Source organism: Notamacropus eugenii, chromosome 5 (genome assembly GCF_028372415.1).
Source record: "Notamacropus eugenii isolate mMacEug1 chromosome 5, mMacEug1.pri_v2, whole genome shotgun sequence".
Taxonomy (NCBI): domain Eukaryota; kingdom Metazoa; phylum Chordata; class Mammalia; order Diprotodontia; family Macropodidae; genus Notamacropus; species Notamacropus eugenii.
This window is the reverse complement of record NC_092876.1, coordinates 104,250,131-104,271,718: the sequence shown is the minus strand read 5'-3', so window position 1 is coordinate 104,271,718 and position 21,588 is coordinate 104,250,131. Positions and strand designations below refer to the sequence as shown.

At 39.5% G+C, this 21,588-nt stretch overlaps 1 protein-coding gene across 6 annotated transcripts in view; it reads left to right on the top strand.

Moving 5' to 3' along the window:
• WDFY2 (WD repeat and FYVE domain containing 2) overlaps nucleotides 1-21,588 on the top strand; it is a 159,550-nt gene that overhangs the window by 809 nt on the left and 137,153 nt on the right. Inside the window, exon 2 of one of the 6 annotated variants that reach the window (XM_072610480.1) lies at nucleotides 35-237. The exons of 3 other annotated variants lie outside the window; for them this stretch is intronic. In XM_072610480.1, coding sequence (XP_072466581.1) covers nucleotides 221-237 — 17 coding nt within the window. In that variant the 5' untranslated portion in view covers nucleotides 35-220. Of the gene's footprint in view, nucleotides 1-34; nucleotides 238-6,952; nucleotides 14,020-21,588 lie in introns of those variants that run through there. 2 more of the 6 variants (XM_072610481.1, XM_072610484.1) reach the window with 2 other exon arrangements.

The following is a 21,588-nucleotide window of genomic DNA, read 5'->3' as shown; positions in this document are numbered from 1 at the left end:
TCCCTCTGCCCCCCATCCCCTTTGTATTTTTCAGGGGAAGTACCTAAAACCTACAAGGAACCAAACCCCCCGCCCCCCACAAATAGCTTCAGAGTTCCTTCCTTCTTCTGGCTTCTTTGCTTTTCATTGTATACCGCTTGATTTGCAAAAGAGAAGTTGATTCGCAGACCATAGCCCATCGAATAGACAGAAGCAGCAGACGAGGGTAATTTCTGGAAGAATGCTGTTAGAATATAGGTGAGAAACATAACTTAATGATAGGAGCTGATCAGATGTATCAGTGGATATTGGAGTAGCTAGTATAAAACTGCTGGGTAGTGAAGATATTAGGATGCAGTATACTCACTGTAAAATACGTGGTCAGGTTTTATTAATGAATAGAAAGCGTGCCCTGGCAGATCTGGCTTTCACTGTATTTGATTCGATGAAGAAAATGGACTAAGTCGTTGTATGTGTTGTGTCCTTACCCTCGTGTCCAAACTCAGCTTTATAAGTGCTGCGGCTTAGTCCTTCCTTAAATCATTGATTAGGCTCTTCAGCAAATGCCCTCTTAGTATGGTGGATATTGTTCTCTTAGCTACTTACTAACCGAACTCAAAGAAACCGGATTCATTTCCCCTGCAGTTTGATGGGAGAAAATGTCAACATACACCTCTGTCCTTCGTAAGCAGTCTGCAATGAAATTCCTTGCTGTAATTTAATATGTGTTTGTGGTAACCTTGAAGAATTTGTGAAGAAACTTGGAGTGCTTACTCTTTCCATAAACATAAAATTCCATTATTACAAGTGCCGTAGGTGTTGCAAATTGTTTTATTATGATAAAATCTTATCCTAAGTGAACGTATTGGGAATGGTAATTTTTTTTTTTTACCGGTTTGGGTACTTGGACAGGAAGAGTGTCTGATCTCAGCTTCTAGTTAATAAATAATTAAAACTTCTTAGACTCAATAGATAAAAAGAGACATGACAAAACTTTTACCTTATTTCTTTCCCCTAGGTTACCAGGCTCTAAAAATGTCTTTTTTTGTATAGGTTAGGTGGCATTTCATAAAACTGTTGGATTTTAGAGCTAGAAGAAACTCTAGAAATCAACTAATTCGAGATGCATTGTGTGTAGTCAAGAATAATAAGTGCTTACTATATGTGTCCGGCACTTTATTAAGCTCTGAGATATATAGTAAGAAAAAAAACAACTCAGTGTAATGGAGGAGATAACATGCAAGTAGCTATTTATGAATAAGAAAGATACGTGATAAATTAGAGATAATCTTAGAAGGAAAGCAGTAGCATTAAGAGAGAGAGGAAGTCTGCTTGCAAACATGAGATTTTTAGCTGAGCTTGAAGAAAGGAAATCTAGGAGGCAGTGTAGAAAAGAAGTGTGTAGTTGGAGTCAGAGCCTGGGTTAGAATTTTGACTCTGCTACAATCTCTTTTAGGCTTTAGTTTCTTCTGCAAAGTGAAAGGGTTGAACGAAATGATTTCCAAAGTTCTTTCCAATTCTGAATCCTTTGAGAATCCTCAACTTTTTTTTTTTTTTTGATGGACTGGACCTTTGCAATGACCTTCTCCCCTCCCCTCAATGAGGAAAGTCCCACTACCCAGAGGCCAGAATTTCTGATTCCAAAGCTTGTTTCTGTTTAGTCCTTCTTGTCTGACTCTTCCTGACTTCATCCTGGAATGGTTTGCTGTTTCTTCTCCAGCTCATTTCACACATGAGGAAACTGAGGCCAACAGAATGAAGTGACTTGCCCAGGGTCACACAGCTGCTACATGTCTGTGGCCACATTTGAACTCTAGTCAGTGCCCTGACTTCCAGGTGGGCACTGAATCCATTACCTCACCTAGCTTCCCTACTAAAGCTTGTTTCCCACTAACTTTCCCATTCAATTTAGTAAACATTTATTAAGCACCTACTATGTACCCTCAAGCACTGTGCTAAGTGTTTTGGATCCTAATAAGGAAAAGACAGCGCTTGCCCTCTTGGAGTTTATTATCCACTATCAAATGGTAGAAGACTTTGCACAAAAAGGAGCTAAAAAGGAGAGTTGGTGGGGCATGAAGCTCTAAGAGCCAAAACCTAGGCCAACTGCTATTGGAGAATGGAAAGTTAGGGCACTCTTTAAAGGAAGCCTTTTGGAAGAGCTTACTGCTCCACCCTGCAACCCTCAAATCTGAGCAGTTGAGAAAGTGTTTAATATCAATCAGAGAGGTGAGATTTCAGGTGATCATCTTATCCTGGGGGAAGGCATGATATTCGATCCTGGGAGGGATGCTATTATTTTCCAGAGGGAATCCGAGGCATACAGAGGTTAAGTGACTTGCCCAAGGTCACACAGTAAGTGTCTGAAGCTGGACTGGAATCCAGTTTCTCCTGTCCTTAGTTCCAGTGTGCTTTACTTATTGCAACACTATGATTAAAGATACAAAGGAATTATTTGTACCAAGAAAGTCAGGGCTGTAGCTATTACTCTTTTCTGGACCTTGAACAAGTTATATGGTCTCTCTGGGCTCCATTTTACCTGTGTAGAATGGGAGGAGGGTTCAACTAGATAATTTTTAAGATTCATTTCAGTTCTAAAATTCTGTCTCTATTCAGATTTTCCTTTTTGGTGGAGAAGGAGCAGATGCAATTTCATTAGTTTAGAAATTTCCTCTACCAATGCGGATCCCAAGTCTATCACTTAAAAGTTGTGGTTCCTGACAGCTTAATTGACTTGCTTGTGGTTATACAGTGAATGTATATTCCAGGCGGTTAGTGAAGCCAGATTTTCTTGACTTCAAGGCCATTCCTTTATCCACCAAACAACATTCCTCTACTAAGTCCCTCTCTTACTCTGCATTACAGAGCCAGGTCCCAATTAGGGGGGATAATGAACTCTGTGAAGTGGTCCCATGTATTCAAATTTGAACTGGAACTCTTCAAAGTTATAATTATGTAACATAGGGTAATTGTATGTGACCACTTCATAGGATTCATTATCCCCTTAATTGGGACCTACCTGTGGTAATAATTTAGGCACTGGCTTATTCAACTGAATAGAATTTAGTTATTATGTTGCTTGACCTATAAAGAGTCATACCAGATGCCTTCTTTGGTTGTAGGCAAAATTTTCCCTGTAGTTTATGACTTCTTTGCCTCTTCCTGAAAAGACTGGAGGAAGTGTCCTGGATGTAGTAAGGAAATTGGATAGATTCAAACTAATTTTTGAATATTTTAATGACTTAAAATGGATGGAGTGTCAGCTGTGTTCAGAGTTCAACAAGTGGCATACCCAGAAATAATTATCAAGAGAAAAGGTCTATTAAGTAAGTTGTAACCACTGCTGGTTTTAAATCTCCAAAGAATAAATGGATGCTTACAAAGGTTAAAATCCATATCCTTATACTTTATTCAGAAACCATGGCAACTGGTTTATGCCAGTAATCTACCTGGAAATGGACTGTCTTTTAAAGCCAGAATGCAGTTTTTTGCTTAAAAAAAAAAATTACTGAGAAAGCTGATCAGGGGGTACTAAATTGAAGGCTCTTGGCTTAACCTAAAGTGGTCCAAAGAAGTGACTAAAGTCACTAAGTCATCAGCATCAATTATGTAACAAAACCAGATACTGTCCAATACCACAGGAATTTAGATCTGCTAGTCAGGATGTGAAGATCCGGATATTGCACCACTTTGGAAAGTGTTATGCCAATACTGACTCTTTTGCAGTTGGGGATATTTATCTAGTCAAAATCGCTGAGATTTCATTTTTCTCTTCTCTTCCTGCCCCATTCTTTTTGCATTTGTCCAGAAACTTCCTTTAGAATGGAAATTTAGATATAAGCATATACTGTTGGTTCTTTCAGAGCTGAAAAAGGGACTTGAAATCACCTAGACCAATAGCTAACTGTTTTCTTCTGGGTAAATGAAACACATAAAAAAGAAAGGATAACTTTTTGCATATACATCTTCTCTTGGGTAACTCATACTTTGCACTTTTCTTATTTTTAATACTGGAAAGATTTTGTTTCTTTCCAGATGGCTCTAAATAATCCTGATCAATAATTTAGACAAACTAATAACATTTAGAAACCAGCAAATAAGTTGTGATTTGAGGTTCCTATTAATAATAATGATTAATAATAGTAATTTAAGATTCCTATTTTCTTTAGCCCATGATTGGTTGATGGATAGATGTGGAATTGAACTAATTAGATTACAGTGCAAACATGCTTGAGAGAAAAGTGGGTGCAAAGCCACTTTTTCTTCTCAATTTCACAATTAGAAGGGAGAGGATTAGAGAGGAGGCAACCTTATAAAAAAAACAAAACAACTACGTAAAAATGCCAAAAGAGTACCCTGACTAAGAAGACACACCCTAATCGAAAAAAGTCATGTATTTAGCTTTACAGTTTTATTTGCCTTTTGTTTAGGGAAGAGATATCAAATATCTAGGTTTGCTGTCATTAGCTAAGAACCTGCAAAATATCTTTATTGTGAAAGACATTTTAACAAATTAAAATCAAGACTTGTGCTCAGTCTGTTTGGCACTTTTCAGGGAGGACCTTATCTTCCTGTTGGTCTTCATCCTTTATTTAGGATAGAGGTTTTTGACCTTTTTTGTTAACCTGTGGACTTTTTCCGCAGAATATTGTTTTTAAATGCATAAAATACAATAACGATCACAAAGGAAGTCAGTTATGCTGCAATACATTTATCAAAAATTTTCTTTCTTTAAAACTTTATGGACGCCATGGTAAGAACCCTAGATCTGGGGACGTGTTTACCCACTGAATTCTTTAGTGGTTTTAACTTCTTGAGGAAGACAGGCTTGGCTCACACTGTAAAACCAAATCTTGCTATTCAGGGAAATACATCTGTGAGAATTCAAATATTAAAAAAAGGCAAGCTTTATACTGGATCATTGTCACCTTTTAGAGAAATTGAAATCAAGTAACTCTCCTGATCTACTGCAGTGGTATTTATTTACTGGTGGCTAAGCTTTACAGGGATATTTGTTTAGTGTGGGAGCCCAACATCTTGTTGAACTGGACTCACTACATTCTTAAGACTTGTCAGTTTTTGGATAATCTCTTTGGATTCCAACCCATAACAATTTGGCTTGGGGGGAAGGTAAGAGATTCTCACAGTTCTGAAATGACCTTGAACAGTCTGGATCCCTCTGTGTGGGCTATTGATGAAGTTTTTCAGCCTGGTAATCCCTAGATCTGGATTAAGTAGCCCCCAGAATTGATCCAGTTTGGCTGGAATCCTCTAGCTAAACTGTTGTGGAATTGGGGTGGGGCTGTGGCCAAGGAAAAGTGCAATCCTAGCTGGATGAGTGGCCCGGATTGAATGAAGGTTTGACTTGATAAGAAGCATTTGACTCGATGTCCTGTTTTCATTGTTACTTAAAACTCCCTTGAATTCTGTTGCTTATTTGAATTGTGTTTGCTAGTTGTTATCTTGATCAGTTGTGTGCCGGCCTAAAGCACTTTTCTTTTTATCTGGATGGATCTACCAATAATGAATGGGTATTTGTTAATTATATATTTTAATAATTAGCTAGTGAACCTGTCATCTCTTCCCCTCTACTCCCTCCCCCTTTTCCTTTCCCTCAGCTAAAGTTCCAAGAATCTGCTTAAAGCAGTTATTTTAAAAAACAAAACAAAACTCTTGACTCTTTGGTGAATCTTAAAATAAAACAATCACATTTGAAAAAAAGAACAAAACAAATAAAATTCATGCCTGATCAGGAAAATAAGTTCACATGAAGGAGCTGAAATGAGTTACCTTATTCCCATGAAGAAAATAGAGACTGGTGTCCTTAACCTTAGAATGGAAAAGAATGGCACTTCTGGCTAGATCTTTTAAGAGCACTTACCAAAAGTCCCCCACAGGTACTTCTTAAGCAGGGCTTCTGAAACAGAGGTCTGTGAACTTGTTAAATTTTTTCTTTTTAAACTCTATATCAGTATAATTTCCTTTGTAATCTTCTGTATTTGATTTCATGCATATAAAAGCAGTATTCTGAGAAGTAGTATGGGCTTCACCAGACTTACAAAGGAGGAGTTCAGGACACAAAAAGATTTCCGCTTTAGAGATGAACAGGCCTTGTTCTGGTGCAGTGGTTACAAAAGGCCCTGACGTCCCTCCTCAGGTAATCAGCTGTCAGACATTGCATTTGTCAGACAGTGCACGCCTGTCAGACTTTGCCACTAGTTCCGCCTTTCCCTGAACATCTCTTTTCCTATTTCGTCCCACTCCCCTGTCTCATAGACATGGAACTTAGTGGTCCTGCTATCAGCTGATGAGGGCCAGGAGGGAGACACATTGCCTCTACCCACTTCCACTGTCAGGGGAGGGAAGCGCAGGGCTGGTCAGTCAGTTTGTAAGGCCAGGGAATGACTTGGAAAATTTGATTTGCCGTATTGTCTTATAGCAGTTACCATATTTAGCACTATTAGTGTGAATGACTACTATAGTGCAGGGACAGGGAAATTCTGCCTACAGGTCAGATTCAGCTCTTTGTTTAAAGGTCACATAATTTGCAGAGTGACAGACTAAGTGGTGACTGATGGAATTATGCCTGAAGTTGCCAAGTACAATTTGTTTCTTCAACTTCTTTGATTTTTTTTTTTTTTGTTCCCTGCTCCCTCCTTCCTTCACCCCCACAGCCTCTAAGAGCAGTATTTGTAAATGAGTTGCATCTTTGTCTTTCTCACCAAATGGGATGTTGGTAGCCATTTAGTGTTTAGCCCCTTCTTCTTCTTTCTATCTTCCTCTTATGGTTTATCTCTTTTTATGTGTGTCTTTGCATCTCTCTATTTTACTCTTGAAGACTTTTTAAAAAATTAAAAAAAATTTTTTTCTTCATTCTTCTCCCTTGCACTTTCTGTTTGCCTTTCTCTCTTATTTGTTCATATTAAAAAGTACGTTTGTAATCTATTGAATAGAATTTTAATATTTCCTGTAACTAATTTAAAGAATGGATGGGTATACATTTTATTTTTTATTTACAAACAAAATTCCACAAAAGTACCTTAGCTTGTTTTTTAGTTTAGATAGTTGTTGAATTTTTTTTTCTGATGAGTGAGTAACCTGAGAGGAAAAACAGTGTGGTTTCCTAACTTAGAACCCAGATCCAGGAGTGTTATACCCTTGGCAAGGTCTGAACATTGTTCCTGCCTGTCTTGAGGCTTTGAGACTTCCATATAAGCCAATGGGAGTTGGTATAGCAGAAAAGAAATACTTATATTCAGTGTAAAGTAGAACTTTCTGGCAATAAAAAATGTACATCTATTTAAAAGATAATATTAAAAAGTGTTTCTCAATCCTGTCCCATATGTGTTGCTGCTGGACTATTGCAATTTGGGGCCTAGCCCAGCTCACTTCTAAGGTGACACAATCTAAGCAGAATTACTGAAAATAGTTCATGTTCATCAGTTCTTTGGAAAATCTTGGATAATTGCCACTCAGCAGTCCACTAAATTGTTTTGAGGGCTTTGGCAAGTTGCTGTATTTTGATTGTTAGATGGAACAGTCATCTTGTCTTTGACTTTCCATGTGAAATTTTTAGTGAGTGTTTTTAACAGACCTAAATTTAGACTAAACCACTTTCAAGGATTAATAAGTCATATTGTTCGATTTAGATTAAATTCAACAAAATTCAGATTCAACAAACATTAAGTTACCAAGTACTACATGCAAAGAATATTAAGCACTTATTTCATTCATTCATTCAGTAAGCGTTAATTGAGCTTATACCGTGTGCTAGGTATTATGTGGTACTGGGGATATAAAGACAATGAAACAGTGATTGCTCTCAAGGACCCTTATATGGAGGGGAGGAGGAGACAATATATATACAGGAAAATAAACAAAAATATACACAGAACAAATACAAAGTAATTTTGGGGTTAGTTAATAAGCATTGTTTAAGTGATTACTTACTTAATAAGTTCTAGGCATATAGTAGCCATGGGGATGCAAATGCAAAGAATGAGACCATCCCTGCTCCCAAGAAGTTTATACTCTAGGGGAGAAACAAGTACATGTATAAATATATATAGAATAGGCATGAAGGGAATAAATACAAAGTTGGTAAATACAGTGAACAACTCAGCCACTGCGGAAGTCAATCAGACCCCATTGTAGGAAAGTACATTTGAGCTGGAACATTATAGAGAGCTTGGGGATTCCAAGAGGCAGATGGGAGATGGCACATGGGAGAGGCATTCTAGTCATGGGGGCCAGCTTGGGTCCAGAGACTAGATGAGATCAGATGTAGGCCAATTTGGCCAAGACTGGATGTAGACTGTGTAAAAGGGAGTAATATGAAATCAACCCTAAAAGACTGGGTGGCAGTGAACTCTAGAGAGCTTTTAAATACCAAAGAGAGGAGTGTATATTTTATCTTAAGAGTTTAAAGTACTGAGGTGGAAAATGGATGTTACTTATGGAGAGACCAGCAGGGAGGCCAATTTAACAGGAAAGTTAACTAGATGAAGGAGAGAATTTGAAATTAGTATTAAAAGACAGGCTGGAGTCAGAGGGTGTTAGGTTTTAAATACCAGGCAGTTACTGTATTATCCAAGAGTGACAGGGTCAAATCGTTATGAATTTCACCACTCTGTGGTGGATTAGATTGGAAAGGAAGAGGCCGGAGGCAAGAGAGTTGAGGGGGTGACTATGAGAGTGGATAGAAGGGAGGTCAACTCAACAAGACTTGTCATCTGATTGGAAATGGAAGTGAAAGAGGAGAGAATAAAGGATGACAGGTTAGAAACCTGGGTATCAGGGACAGCTAGGTTGTGCAGTGGGTAGAGCCTTGGAATTAGGAGGAACAGAGTTCAAATCTGGCCTCAGACACTTACTAGCTGGGTGACCCCAGGCAAGTCATTTAATTCTCGTTGCCTCCAAAAAAAAAGGGGAGCAAAAAGAAGCGTAGATATCAGCAAGAATGGTCCATATTTTATGGATGAAGAAACTGAGTTTGAGAGAGGGTAAAGTGCCTTTCTCAAGCTCACACAGCTAGTAAATATCTGGGGCATGATCTGAACTCAGTTCTTGATGCTAAAATCCAGGAGCTTCAATGTGTTCCTCAGTGTGTTCTTCCCCCAACCCAAAACAAATAGTAATAGTTCACATTTATATAGCACTTACTATGTGCCAGGCATTGTGCTGAGTACTTTACAGTTATTTTATTTGGTCCTCACAACAACCTGGGAGGTAGAAGTTATTAACATTTCTATGTAACAGATGAGGAAACTGAATCTGAATTTGAACTTGTCTTCCTGACTTTAGGGTTGGAGATCTGTGGAATGCCCTACCAACTGCCAAAGCAAACAAGCAAATTTAAGGACCTCCTTCCTAGTTTTATGATTTACTGCCTGTTGGAGTGTGGTCAACTCTTATCATGTCTCTGACCTATTTCCCCTTCTTTAAAAGGAACGTTTGAATTAAATGATCATTAAGGTCTGTTCTAGCTCAGAATCTTATGATTATATGATCTTACAATCATGTGAGTTGGCTGAGTTGCTTTCATTGGCTACTGAGTTCACCCAAAGGCAGTATGAAACATTATTTCATGGGAAAATTGGTCATCATTCCTTGGGAGTGATTGAGATAATAGAAAGCCAACAGACTACCATGAAACTAATTGTAGCTGTTATCAATAAAGATTAGAGAAAAATAAAGCAGCTCTTGAGTTTCTACTTTATGGTCATCAACTTAAAGATGATAAAAAAGGTAATGATAGCGAGTGTTGGAGGGTCTTCTACAGAACAGGAACCTTAATGCATAATTGTGAATTGGTCCAGCTGTTTTGGGAAACAGTTTGGAATTGTGCCCCAAAAGTAACTAATCTCTGCATACCTTTTGACTCGACTCCCTCACTACTAGGCCTGTACTCCCCAAAAGGTCCAAGAGAAAAGGACCAAGATGTGCAACTACAAAAATATTTATAGTAGCTATTTTGTAGTGTCAAAGAAATAGAAACTAGGGGCATGCCCATCAACTTGGAATAGCTGAACAAATTAAGGTGTATTAATGTAATGGAATATTGGTGTGCCATCAGAAATGATAAAAGAGATGGGTTTAGAGAAAGCTGGACTTGTATGAACTGATGCAGAAGGAAGCAATTAGAACTAGAACAGCTGATACAATAACAACTTCATAAAAACCAACAACTTTGAAATACTAGAACTCTGAACAGTGTGATGAACAACCATGATTTGTTAGGAGCAATGATAATCTATGCTATCCACCTCCTTTTAGGTGATACATCAAGATGCAGAATTGAGACAAATATTTTTGGACATGAAAAATGCAGGAATTTGTTTTACTTGATTAGGCATGTTTGTTACAAGGGTTTTGTTTTTCTTTTTGGTGGGGTGGGCGTGGAAGGGAGAGAAAATAAATGCTTGTTAATTGAAAAAGAAAATAATTTTAGCTGGGCCAAGAGGAGGTAAAGTAGAGAACTTGATAAGATTTTCCAAGCTAAGTGTGCATGTACAAAATGGAGGTGAATAATGGCAAGGAAAACATGCTCTGGGATCAGGAATTGAAGAAGGACAAAGTCTACAGATTGCTTTGCAGTGTCACTGTCTTTGAGGAGAGAATTGGAAACTGGTATACATGGCAGACATTGACATGAAAAGTGAAATTACCTTTGCCTGAGAAGGAAACCAGTAGTTGTAGGGGGAGGTTGAGTTCTCAGATCAACTAATTATTTTTAATGAGGTAAGAGAGCTTGAAAAGCAGAAGAGATCTTTCCTGATTATAGCAGATCTAGCCTGACTAGTTAAAATTCTGCAGAGATGGTAAACAGACACAATTAAAGGCATTTATTCCAGTAGTCATTAAAAGTAGTAACTATAATGAGGGCACTGAAAGAGTCCTAAGGTCTGAAACTCTTTGGTATACTGTGAACACGTAACTTCTTTGTCAATCTCTGCTTGGCCAGAAGACAAAATAAATGATGTGAGGGCAGGAACTATCTTTTCTAAACTTTTCCCTTCCCTAGTTCTTAAGCAAAGTATTTTGTATACAGTAGGTGCTTAACAAATCTTAATTGACTTGAAGTCTAGTCATAAGGAAGCCAAGGGTCACATTAGACTCTCCAGTTTACTTCATATAAAAATTAAGTTCATTTTGAAGGAGGTTAATAGAAAACCATGAATTATTGAAAAGAAACTATAGCTAAAAAGGGCTTGGCATAAGATCCAGCTAAGTCAGCTCATCTAAGGACATTTTATGCCGATGAAAGAAGGGATAACAAATGTGATGAATAAGAAAGACTGGCTTGCAATATAGTGTTGTGATCAGTGTTAATTGGTGATAAGGATAGGTGTAGTTCAAGAGAAAGTAGCAATGGTACTTAAGGTAGCTGGGAGTTAGGAAAAACCATTTGACCTGATCAGATACATCCTAAAGAAGTCCCTGCCGGAGGCACTCAGATCAGTTTTCAAGATTCTTCAAAGAGGGAAAGGTTTCATAAGAATGGAAATACTAACAAACACTTCGCAGAAAAAGAAAAAAGGGAACAGAAGATATCGGCTACTATTGAATATACTTCATTCATCTTTATAAAGCCTTTATGAGAATGGTCTATCATGTAGGCTTGGTCAAACTAAAGAATCTTTAAAACTATCTTTAACCAAGTTATGAAAGACTGACAAATGCAACTTTGATAATAACTTTGTTCAGTGATCTACAGAGTATGAACACAAAATGAAGTGCCAAACTGTTTGTCATTGTCATGGAAGATGTCTAGAAAAAAGGAAGATTCCTCCTTGATGTTAAAGTTACCTAACCTTCAAAGGTTATCAGAAGATCTATTCACAAATGACTTAGTATTGATTATATTGAACCTCAGGACACTACAAAGACCTCTATGACATGCAAAGCAAGGTGAAAGAAATTGGTTTAGCCCTCTGCACCGGAATCAAAAGTGGGTGGAAAATGGCTTATTGCTTAAATTATAATGTGCAACTATGGGGAAGCCTATTAAGATAAATCTCTGTGTGTTTGTATGTTTCTTGTGTCACTGGCAACTGGGAATAAGAAATAAACTAGGATGAGATATGCTTCTGAGAACTGGGATCTCTGCTTGTGTTCAGAATGAATGGTTTTAGCTGGCCTTCTAGCATCCTGATTGTGCTGGTCCAGGCTGTTCAGGACCATAGTTAAGATGGCAGCATTAACAACCGTAGGTCAAGGGCTTCCAGCATTACCTCCCCATCTCACCCTATTCTCAAATGCTCCTTTTAGAGGGTCTTTCCTAGGATTCCCCTCTCCTGCCTCCAGACTCCGATGTTTCTCTCACATCAAAGTTAATTATAAGTCAAATTACATAAAAATTTAAAAAACCAAGCTGAAGGAGTCATCATTGTACCAATGCAGAAGTTACAGACAGATGGTTATGTGAGGGAATATTAATTTACAGGGTTGGAACAACTTTGTAAACACTCTTGTGTTTCTCTAGCAATATGTATATGTTGGTTGAGTAAAGTAGTGGTAATGAAATGACAGCAAAAACAGGGATTGCAGGATAGGAGAATGAACAGAATTTGTTACTTTCTGACAGTTTGTGGTTTTCTCTACTCTCTCTGCAGACTGTTTTAGTAGTAGTTGTCATGTTCAGACATCCATATATACACCATCGAATTGCTTCCTAATTAGCACAATTGCTGCTACTCTTGAATATAAAAATATGGACCATATAGATATTTCCACACATTTAATGAATTCAAAGCAGAAACACTGGAATTTGAAATATTTCCCCTCAGTGGTGGGCAAGCAGAGTCACCTTTGCCTAGAGTATAGGTAATAGGATTTTGCCTCTTTGTCTTGCAGTTAAGTTAAGCTTGTGAGCGCAGCCCTCTTACTGTCTGGTTTCCATAAGACCTGCCTTGGACCTGGTGGGTATTTCTTAGGTCCCTTTCCATCCAAATTGAACCTTGAAGGTGGGAGGTAGAAAGGCCTCCTTTAAAAACTGCCACTGATAAAAATTACATGGCCCAGGAGAAGGAATGTGGCTGTTTCCTGTCGAGACTGGGAATCAGAACACCTGAATTCCCATTTTAGCATTATCACTTAGTTGTAGTTGTTGTGTTTGTCCTTTGGAAGAGGACCATGGCATCAAGATGATGACATGATTTGTAGTTGACTTTGATTTGAGTGAGGGAGGGCTGTGCAAGGTCACCAGCCTCACTTTCTTCTCCTGAGCCATCTGGGTCCAGTGACCAGATATTCATCAGGACAACTGGAGATGGCCCAGGATCCCATGGGAGACCCTGGCCCTTTCAGGCTAAAGTCTCATCAGATTCTCACTTTGAGTGAGATACACCTATTCAGTGAATAGGCCTCTTTAGGTAGTTACTCAAGGGATGGCCCCTTTAATAAGAAAAAAAAAAAACAAATTGGATGGGAAGACCCTCAGGGTTCCTGGGTAAAAGAGAAACAGTTACTTGTTGGGGTGTAAGCTCAGTTCTCATGTGAACGGTTCGGGCAGGTAAAAATGAGGGCTTCTAAACCTCAGATCTCTCACGAGGCCCCCCAGGGAACAGCTGGGAACTGAGGAGTGAAACACTAGCTATCTTGTTTTTCCACCTCTTCTCAGTGGAAACTTGCTGGGGAGAGTATCCCACCCTTGAGATTAGTCCGTGGTCTGAGCACACCTGTTGTTAATTAGCTAGAGGCTGAGAGCACGCACAGTATTCACGTGCAAACTATGTGGCTGGGAGAGCTTAAGTAGGGACAGGAAAGCCTGAGGGATCCCCTTTTGCTTCCGGGTCCCCTGGGGGGGGGGGTGTCCCTCCCCTCCCCTCCCCTCCCCTCCCCTCTTCTGCGTCCATCCTCTCCTCTCGCTGTATGATCCTTGCTCCTTGGGAGGAGGAGGGTCCCTTTCTCCTGGGGAAGAACTCCCTGGCATATGGACATGTAACCAAGATCCTGAATAAAGCCTAACCCTTGTTTGACTCTGGAAAGTCTCTTCTCTTGATACGTTTATCCACCTGGCCACCGAAGACCTGGACTAAGGTAAGAAGACTCGGGTAGCCCACAGCAATTAGGCCGGTACAGTTACTATTTTGGTATTTATACTAAATAACTTAGTATCACTTAGTAGCCATTATCTCTCCTCTGGCCTTATCTACAAAATGGAGAGAAGAAAACTAACTTTGGAGACTCCACAGGGTTTGTTTTAAAGTGCTTTGTAATCTTAAAGTGCTATACAAAATTGATGGTCCTTAAAAATACTGGTGGAGTCAGATTTCTGCTTTAATCTACAGACTGGCACAGCTCTACTCCTTTCCGTTGTATCCAACTCTTTGTGACCCCATTTGGGATTTTCTTGGCCAAGATATTGAAGGGGTTGGCCGTTTCCTTCTCCAGCTCATTTTACAGATGAGAAAACTGAGACAAACAGGGTTAAGTGACTTGCCCAGGGTCATACAGCTAATAAGTATCTGACGTTGGATTTGAACTTAAGTCTTCCTATTCCAGGCCCAGCACTCTATCCACTGTACTGCCCCACTACTATAATTATGCTTTTACTTAGCATTCTGCTATTGACCAGAGGGAGGTAGTACCAGACCATTCAGGTCAACCTGAATATGAGTGAGTCATGAAACTTCTAGGGTCAAGACTTCCCTTTTAAATCCTAGTATAACCCTAGAACTTTGTAGGACCCTTATTACTGACCTCGGTACATGTGTAACAGACTAGTCAAGTTTAAAGTACATGAATGTAGCATGTCATCTGGGGCTACTCCCTCAACTCTCAACTCACATTGTTGGGCTAATCTCTAGAGGTGACTGCTACTATCTTGAGGCTCTAGGGTAACCAGAGGTCCTATGTTTCTAGTGGTGTTCTTCACAAGCCCCCATTGATTTGTTCTCCATTAACAATCATAGTAGCCAGATTTAAGTAACTTACACAAAAGTATTTACTATGTAGACATAGTAAGAACACCTAAGTTTCATTGAGTTTGTTCAACTAAACTTTCACATTTAGTGCAATTTATTGGGCTCCTAGGATCTAGGGTGCAAAGCTGAAGATACCTTATGAACAGCACTTCTTTTTGAAGAAACAATTTTGATTCTGAATTTCAACATTTAAAAAAAAGCACCGCAGAACATAAAGGATTCTAGATGAAACCATGAATCTCTATTTCATACCACTTATTTTTTAAAGTATGTCATAAATTCTTCACGTTACTTTCAAACTATCCTGCTTGTTTGTTCATTTTCCCCAACTTCCTTCTGTTCTTTGCATTTTAAAAAAATGGTCCTTTATTTTTTTGGCATAGCTTTTAACAGTTATTTTCTTATGAAAGCACATGTTTTGGCCATGGAGTATCCTCTATCCTGCAACTTAGCCGGGCATAAGAAAGTGCCCAGGCCAAATGGTTTGGTATTCTGCTCACTTGTCTTTGACAGTCTCTTGAGAATGGCCAGAGGCCATAGCCCAGATGTTCCTTTACTGGATGTTTGAGAATGTAGATCACAGGCCATACACAGAGAAGCAGGCTTGTTATCAAAGTTGTCTTCAGTAATTGGGTGTGTCACATAGTTTCATGCATCCTGACCATTGTTCCCAGAAGAATTTGGCAAACATGGACATAACCAAGCACAGGCTTGTTATACTAAACATGGGACAGCTTTTCCCAGCTTTCTTTAAAGCAATAACTTCCAGAAGACACTTGTCATCATTTACACTTTGGACTTGTGTATTGCTGTCAGGATGGTCATATGAGCTCAGACTGAAATGCTGACAGTTTTAGTACCTGTACAGATAAGTCAAGATTAAATTTTTTGTGTAGTTATGACCTTAAAAATCATCAATAAAGATGTTTCAGTATATTGTTAAGTTGTTTTTCAGGCATACCCTACTCTCTGTGACCCATTTGGGGTTTTCTGGGCAGAGATACTGGAATGATTTGCCATTTCCTTCTCCAGTTCATTTTACGGAAGAGGAAACTGAGGCAAACAGAGTTAAATGATTTGCCTGGGGTCACACAGCTAGTAAGTGTCTGAAACCAGATTTGAATTTAGGAAGAAGTCTTCTTGACTCCAGGCCCAGCACTCTATGTACTGTGCTACCCAGCTTAGAACAAAGGAAAAGAATTGTATAAGAAACTGAACTATTATGCACAAGTTGTTTTGTTTTGTTTTGGGTTTTTTGGGTGTGTGTGTGTGTGTGTGTGTGTGTGTGTGTGTGTGTGTGTGTGTGTGTGTGTTTATTTTTCAAGATTAGACAGCCCAGGGTATAGGTGCCAGGAAGTTTGTTCAGTAAGCTCTGGGTATACAAAAGGTGGCAAAAGACAATTCCTGCTCTCAAGGAGCTTACGGTTAACAGCTGTCACTGTTTCTTCCCTTCTTTTTTTATGGAGCCGTTTTTAGGTGAAAGAGTTATTTGATTGCATAATTACATTAAATAACCTACTCCAGTTTGGCAATTTATGATTTCTGACAGGAGGCTTGTGCTTCATTCACTGAAGTATGCTAACTCAATAGAAACCACCAGGTATGTAGCCCTTTATTTCTGTTCATTGGGCTGTCCCAGGTAGGGGAGGCAATATTACATATACTGCTGAGAAAAGCATAGAGGGATTACATGGAAGAGAGATGGAAAAAAGGAAGAAGATCCTTGAAGATAATGAAACTTTAGGCAAAGCTTATCTAGAAGAAAGGAAAGGTGGCGAGAGATTCACCTCCTCACCTTGGGGTAAAGGACTGATATGCAGAATAAGGCATGCATTTTTGAACATGGCCAATATGGGGTGTGTGTATGTGTGTGATAAATGCTTGATATTTGAAAACAAAATTTAATTTAAAAAAGGGAGAGGAGGGGATTAGTGGCTATGACATTTTAATTTCTATTTGTCTACCATATAGTGACATTGCTGTAATGGAGAAAGGACCAGGCCTAGGTGCCAGGCCCAGCTCCCCCACTTATTAGCTGGGTGATCTTGGAAAGATCACTTAACATCTAAGCTAGGTTTTTCTCTCAGAATTCCAAAGTGTTTGAATGGGAAGGGTTTGATCCATGATCGCATCCAGGAGGGCTACTCTCTCCTTTATGCAGATTTCAACCTGCATGATCTCATCCAAAGCTTTTTCACTGTGTTCTGATGTTGTCCCTGTTCCTTCAGTAAATTCTTGAAAGAGGATCTGCTCAAAGCTCTGGAGATCTTCTTCTGGATTTTTATAAATGTTTAATAGGCAGTTTGTCAAGTTCAGATGAGAGACTGGAACTGGATATATAAATATGAATAGAGATGAACAGTTGAATCCCATGGGATCTGATGAAGTTACCGAGAGAGTGTAGTGGGAGAAGAGGTGGGGGCCTCAGACAGAACCTGGTGGAACATCCAACATTAAGAGACATGATATGGATGATAAATCAGCAATGGAAACTGAAAACAAGGAGAAAAGAGTGTCACGGAAATTATAGAGGAGAGGATATCTAGGTGGAGAGGGTGATCAACGGTGTTACATGCAGTAAACGTGTTGGGAAAGTTGAGAATTAAGAAAAAACCCATCACATTTTTGCAGTTATTGTGGTCATTTTGGAGAAAGTTGTGATGATGTAAGAAACCAGAAACGATGGTTTGAGTGAATGAGAAGAGAGGAAGTGGTAAGTGTGGATAGCATTTTCAAGAAGTCTGGGAAAGGGAGGAGAGAGATAGTGTGAAAGCTTGAGAGATGGTGGGGTCTAGTGAAGTTTATTTAAGAATTGGAGAGGCTAGGGACATCTAGGTTGTATAGTGGATAGAGCACTGGTCCTGGAGGTGGGATGATCTGAATTCTCCTGAAATGACCTTGGTTTTTTTTGGTTTTTTTTTTTCAGTAAAGAGGCTAGGTCCTCAGCTGGCTAGGTGATTGGGGGTGAGGTGGGGGAGTGGGGAAGATGCTGTTAAGAAGGGAAGAGAAGGTTTGAAATAGCTTCTGTAGGGATTGAAATTGGGAATCAATTAGGGAGGACTTAAAGGGACTTTCTTGTTATAGTGTGAACCCAGTTTTGAGGTTGGATAACATGAATTTATAATATTTATGTATGATATACCTGGTTAGCTCAGTTGTGTTTCTTCCTCTAATGTTCAGCAGTCTTATGTGCAGAGCAAACAAGGCATATGATGGAAGTAATCTAAGATTGAGATTTGGCAAGAGCTTACAGGAATAAGACAAGAGGGAAGAGGTTCTAGAGCAGAGGACGGTGTAGAATTGAAATAGCCAATGGTAGAGTCAAGATTAGAAAGGGAGGAAACTGAAATGAAGGGTAGGGGAATGGGAGGTTCACTTCTCAGGAGGAGTGAGGCCTGGAAGTGATAGAAGAATAGGAGGTTATGATCAGATAGAGGAATGTCAAGAGTTTCTAATAAGGAAATGGAACTCTAGTGATATCTAGTGTGTGATCATCTATCCCTATGTGTGGTTGAGTTGAAGTCTTGGAATTTAAGGAGGCTGAGGAACTGGGAAGTTAGGAAATCTCTATGTAAATGTTAATAAGGGCAGAATGAGAGCAGAAACTGGGGAGGAGAGGAGGATGGTGAACCAGGTATTGGATTCCTTGAGAGAGGAGGGAGAATGATCTGGGGGTGGGTATCCCATAGCAACCATAATTTCAAATACATGAAGATAGATATCATGTCCTCTTCTCCTCCACCCCCCCCCAAGTCTTTTCTTCTTCAAGTTAAACTACCCCCAATTTCTATAGACTTTCCTCACTTGTCATGAACTTGAGACTTCACCTTTTTTCTTATTTTAGATGCTCTCCAGCTTGTCAATAATGTTCTTCTTAAAAGGAGATGTCAGTGCAATAAGTGTTTATTAAGCTTTAGTATGTGCTAGACTGTGTGTTAGGTGCTAGGGCTACAAAAACAAAATGAAAAAGCAGGCTCTGATTTCAAGGAGCTTACTTTGTACTGGATGTGGGAGTGGGAATAAAATATGTACCCATATAAGTACAAATATTCATTTAGCACTTCAGTTTACAAAAGCTCTTTATGTACCTTATGAAGCTCCAACCACCTAGTGAGATAAGGAGACCAGGAAAACCTCTACTCTTATTCTCATTTTACAGATGAGGAAACTGCCTTAGAGAGTTTAAGAAGCTTAATCATAGTCACATCATTAGTAAAGTAAGTATCAGAGGAAGGGTATGAACCCAAGCGTTCTTGATTCCAAGTCCAACACTCTTATCAGCTACACAATACTCATAAGAAAGAATATACTTAGCCACTTAAGGGGATTGGAAAATGCATTAAGCTGATAGTGGCACACTGGTTGTTGTCCTTCCTTTTTGAAGAGGACCAAAATGACATCACCACTATAAAGTGAAGTTTCAGTGGGTACGACTGTGGTTGATCAAACCAATATGAGCTCTGAATGCTCTACCACAGGTTGGGCACACATAGTACATATGAATATTTGGGGTGGATACTCCAAATTTGCCCATCCTATGTTTACTTTGTGCTGTCTCAATTCTGCTTTGCTCATAGAGCACAACACCCTTTCTGATGTGGGCACTCCATGCTGAGCAGTCCTGTGCCAGTGTCTCCCATGTTGCATAATCAGATCTAAAGTTCTTTAGAGAGACTTTGAGAGAGTCCTTGTATCACTTCTTCTGACCACCATGTGATCAATTGTCCCATGGGAGTTCTCTATAAAATAGTCTTTTTGTCAAGTGTATATTTTGCATTCGACAACATGGCCAGCCCATAGGAGTTGTGCTCTCTGAAGCATAGTTTGAATGCTTGGCAGTTCAGCTTGAGCACAGACTTCAGTGTCTGGTACTTTATCCTGCCAGGTGATTCTCAGAATTGTCCTCAGACAATTCAAATGGAAGTGATTCAGTTTCCTGGCATGACGCTGGTAGACTGTCCATATTTCACAGGCATATAACAATGACGTCAGCACAACAGCTCTGTAGACCTTCAGTTTGATAGTCAGTCTAATACCTCTTCTCTCCCAAACTTTTCTTCAGAGCCACCCAAACACTGAGCTAGCTCTGGTAATTCATGCATCAACCTCATTGTCAGTGTGTACATCCCTGGAAAGTACACTACCAAGGTAAGTGAACTTATCCACCACACTTTTATCCACTTTTCCATTTGCTGTAATCGATGATTCCAAGTATAGATGGTGTGGTAGTGGCTGATGGAGCACCTGTGTTTTCTTGGTGTTAATTATTAGGCCAGAATTAGCACAAGCAGCGGAGAATTGATCCATACTTTGTTGCATCTGAGCTTCAGAGGCTGCATTGAGTGAACAACCATCTGCAAACGGAAAATCATGCATCAACCCTCCATGCACTTTGGTCTTGGCTTTTTGTAGCCTTTTCAAATTGAAGAACTTATCATCAGTATGGTAGCTGACCTTGATGCCACGTTCATCCTCATTTAAACCATTTGACAACATGGCTGAAAATATCACGCTAAAAAGCATAGGAGCAAGCACACAGTCCTGTTTCACTCCATTGGTGACTGGGAAGGCACGGGAGCATTGACCACTATCCATAACCCAGACAAACATGCCATCATGAAATTGATGTACAACACTGATGAACTTCTCTGGGCAGCCAAATTTTGATGTAATTTTCCATTAGCCCTCATGACTAAGAGTGTCACAGGCCTTTGTCAGATCTACAGATGTTGTGTGCAGACCTCTCTTCTGCTCCTGGCATTTCTCCTGGAGTTGTCGGGCAGCAAACACACCTGTTCAACTGTTCCTCTGCCCTTTCTGAAGCCACACTGGCTCTCAGGTAGATGACTATCTTTCAGGTGAAGTGTCAGCTTATTAAGTAGGACTCTAGCAAGAATTTTGCCAGCAGTGACTAAGAGAGAGCCCCCTCTGTGATTGTCGCAGGACAATCTATTCCTTTTACCTTTATAGAGATGGACAATGGAGGTATCCTTGAACTCCTTTTGCTATATAATCTGGAAAATTTCAGTCAGCTTTTGTATGAGCAATGGTCCCCCTACCTTGTAAATCTCAGCTGAAATAGAATCAGCACTAGGTGCTTTGCTACATGAAAGGAGCCTAATGGCCCTTAAAACCTCTTCTTCAGTTGGAAGTTCAGCAAAGGAGGGATTGACTTCAACCTAAGGTAAACTGTCAATGACCTCAGCATTGATTGATGATGGTCTGTTGAGAATGCTGTGGAAGTATTCAGTCTATCTCTCTAGGATCATATCCTTATCACTAATCAATGTGGCTCCATCAGCACTGAGTAGCTGTGATGCACCATAGGTTTTTGGTCCATAAATAGCTTTCAGGGAATTATAAAAGTGCTTTAGATTATTACTATCAGCATAAGACTGAATTTCATCTCCTTCTTACTGAACCAGGAATCCTGCATTTCTCTAAGCTTTGCTTGTACTTTTCTTTTGATGGAATTAAATGCTGCCTTCTTAGAGGTGGATGAACTATCCTGCTGGTGTATCCTGTGGAGTTCTTGTTTTTCATTTAGAAGCTTCTGAATTTCCCCATCATTTTCATCAAACCAGTCTTGGTGTTTACTGGTGTTCTGACTCAGGTGAGCAAATACAGTGCTGTACACCAAATCTCTGAAAGCTGTCCACTCCTTTTCTGCTCCACTGTTGCC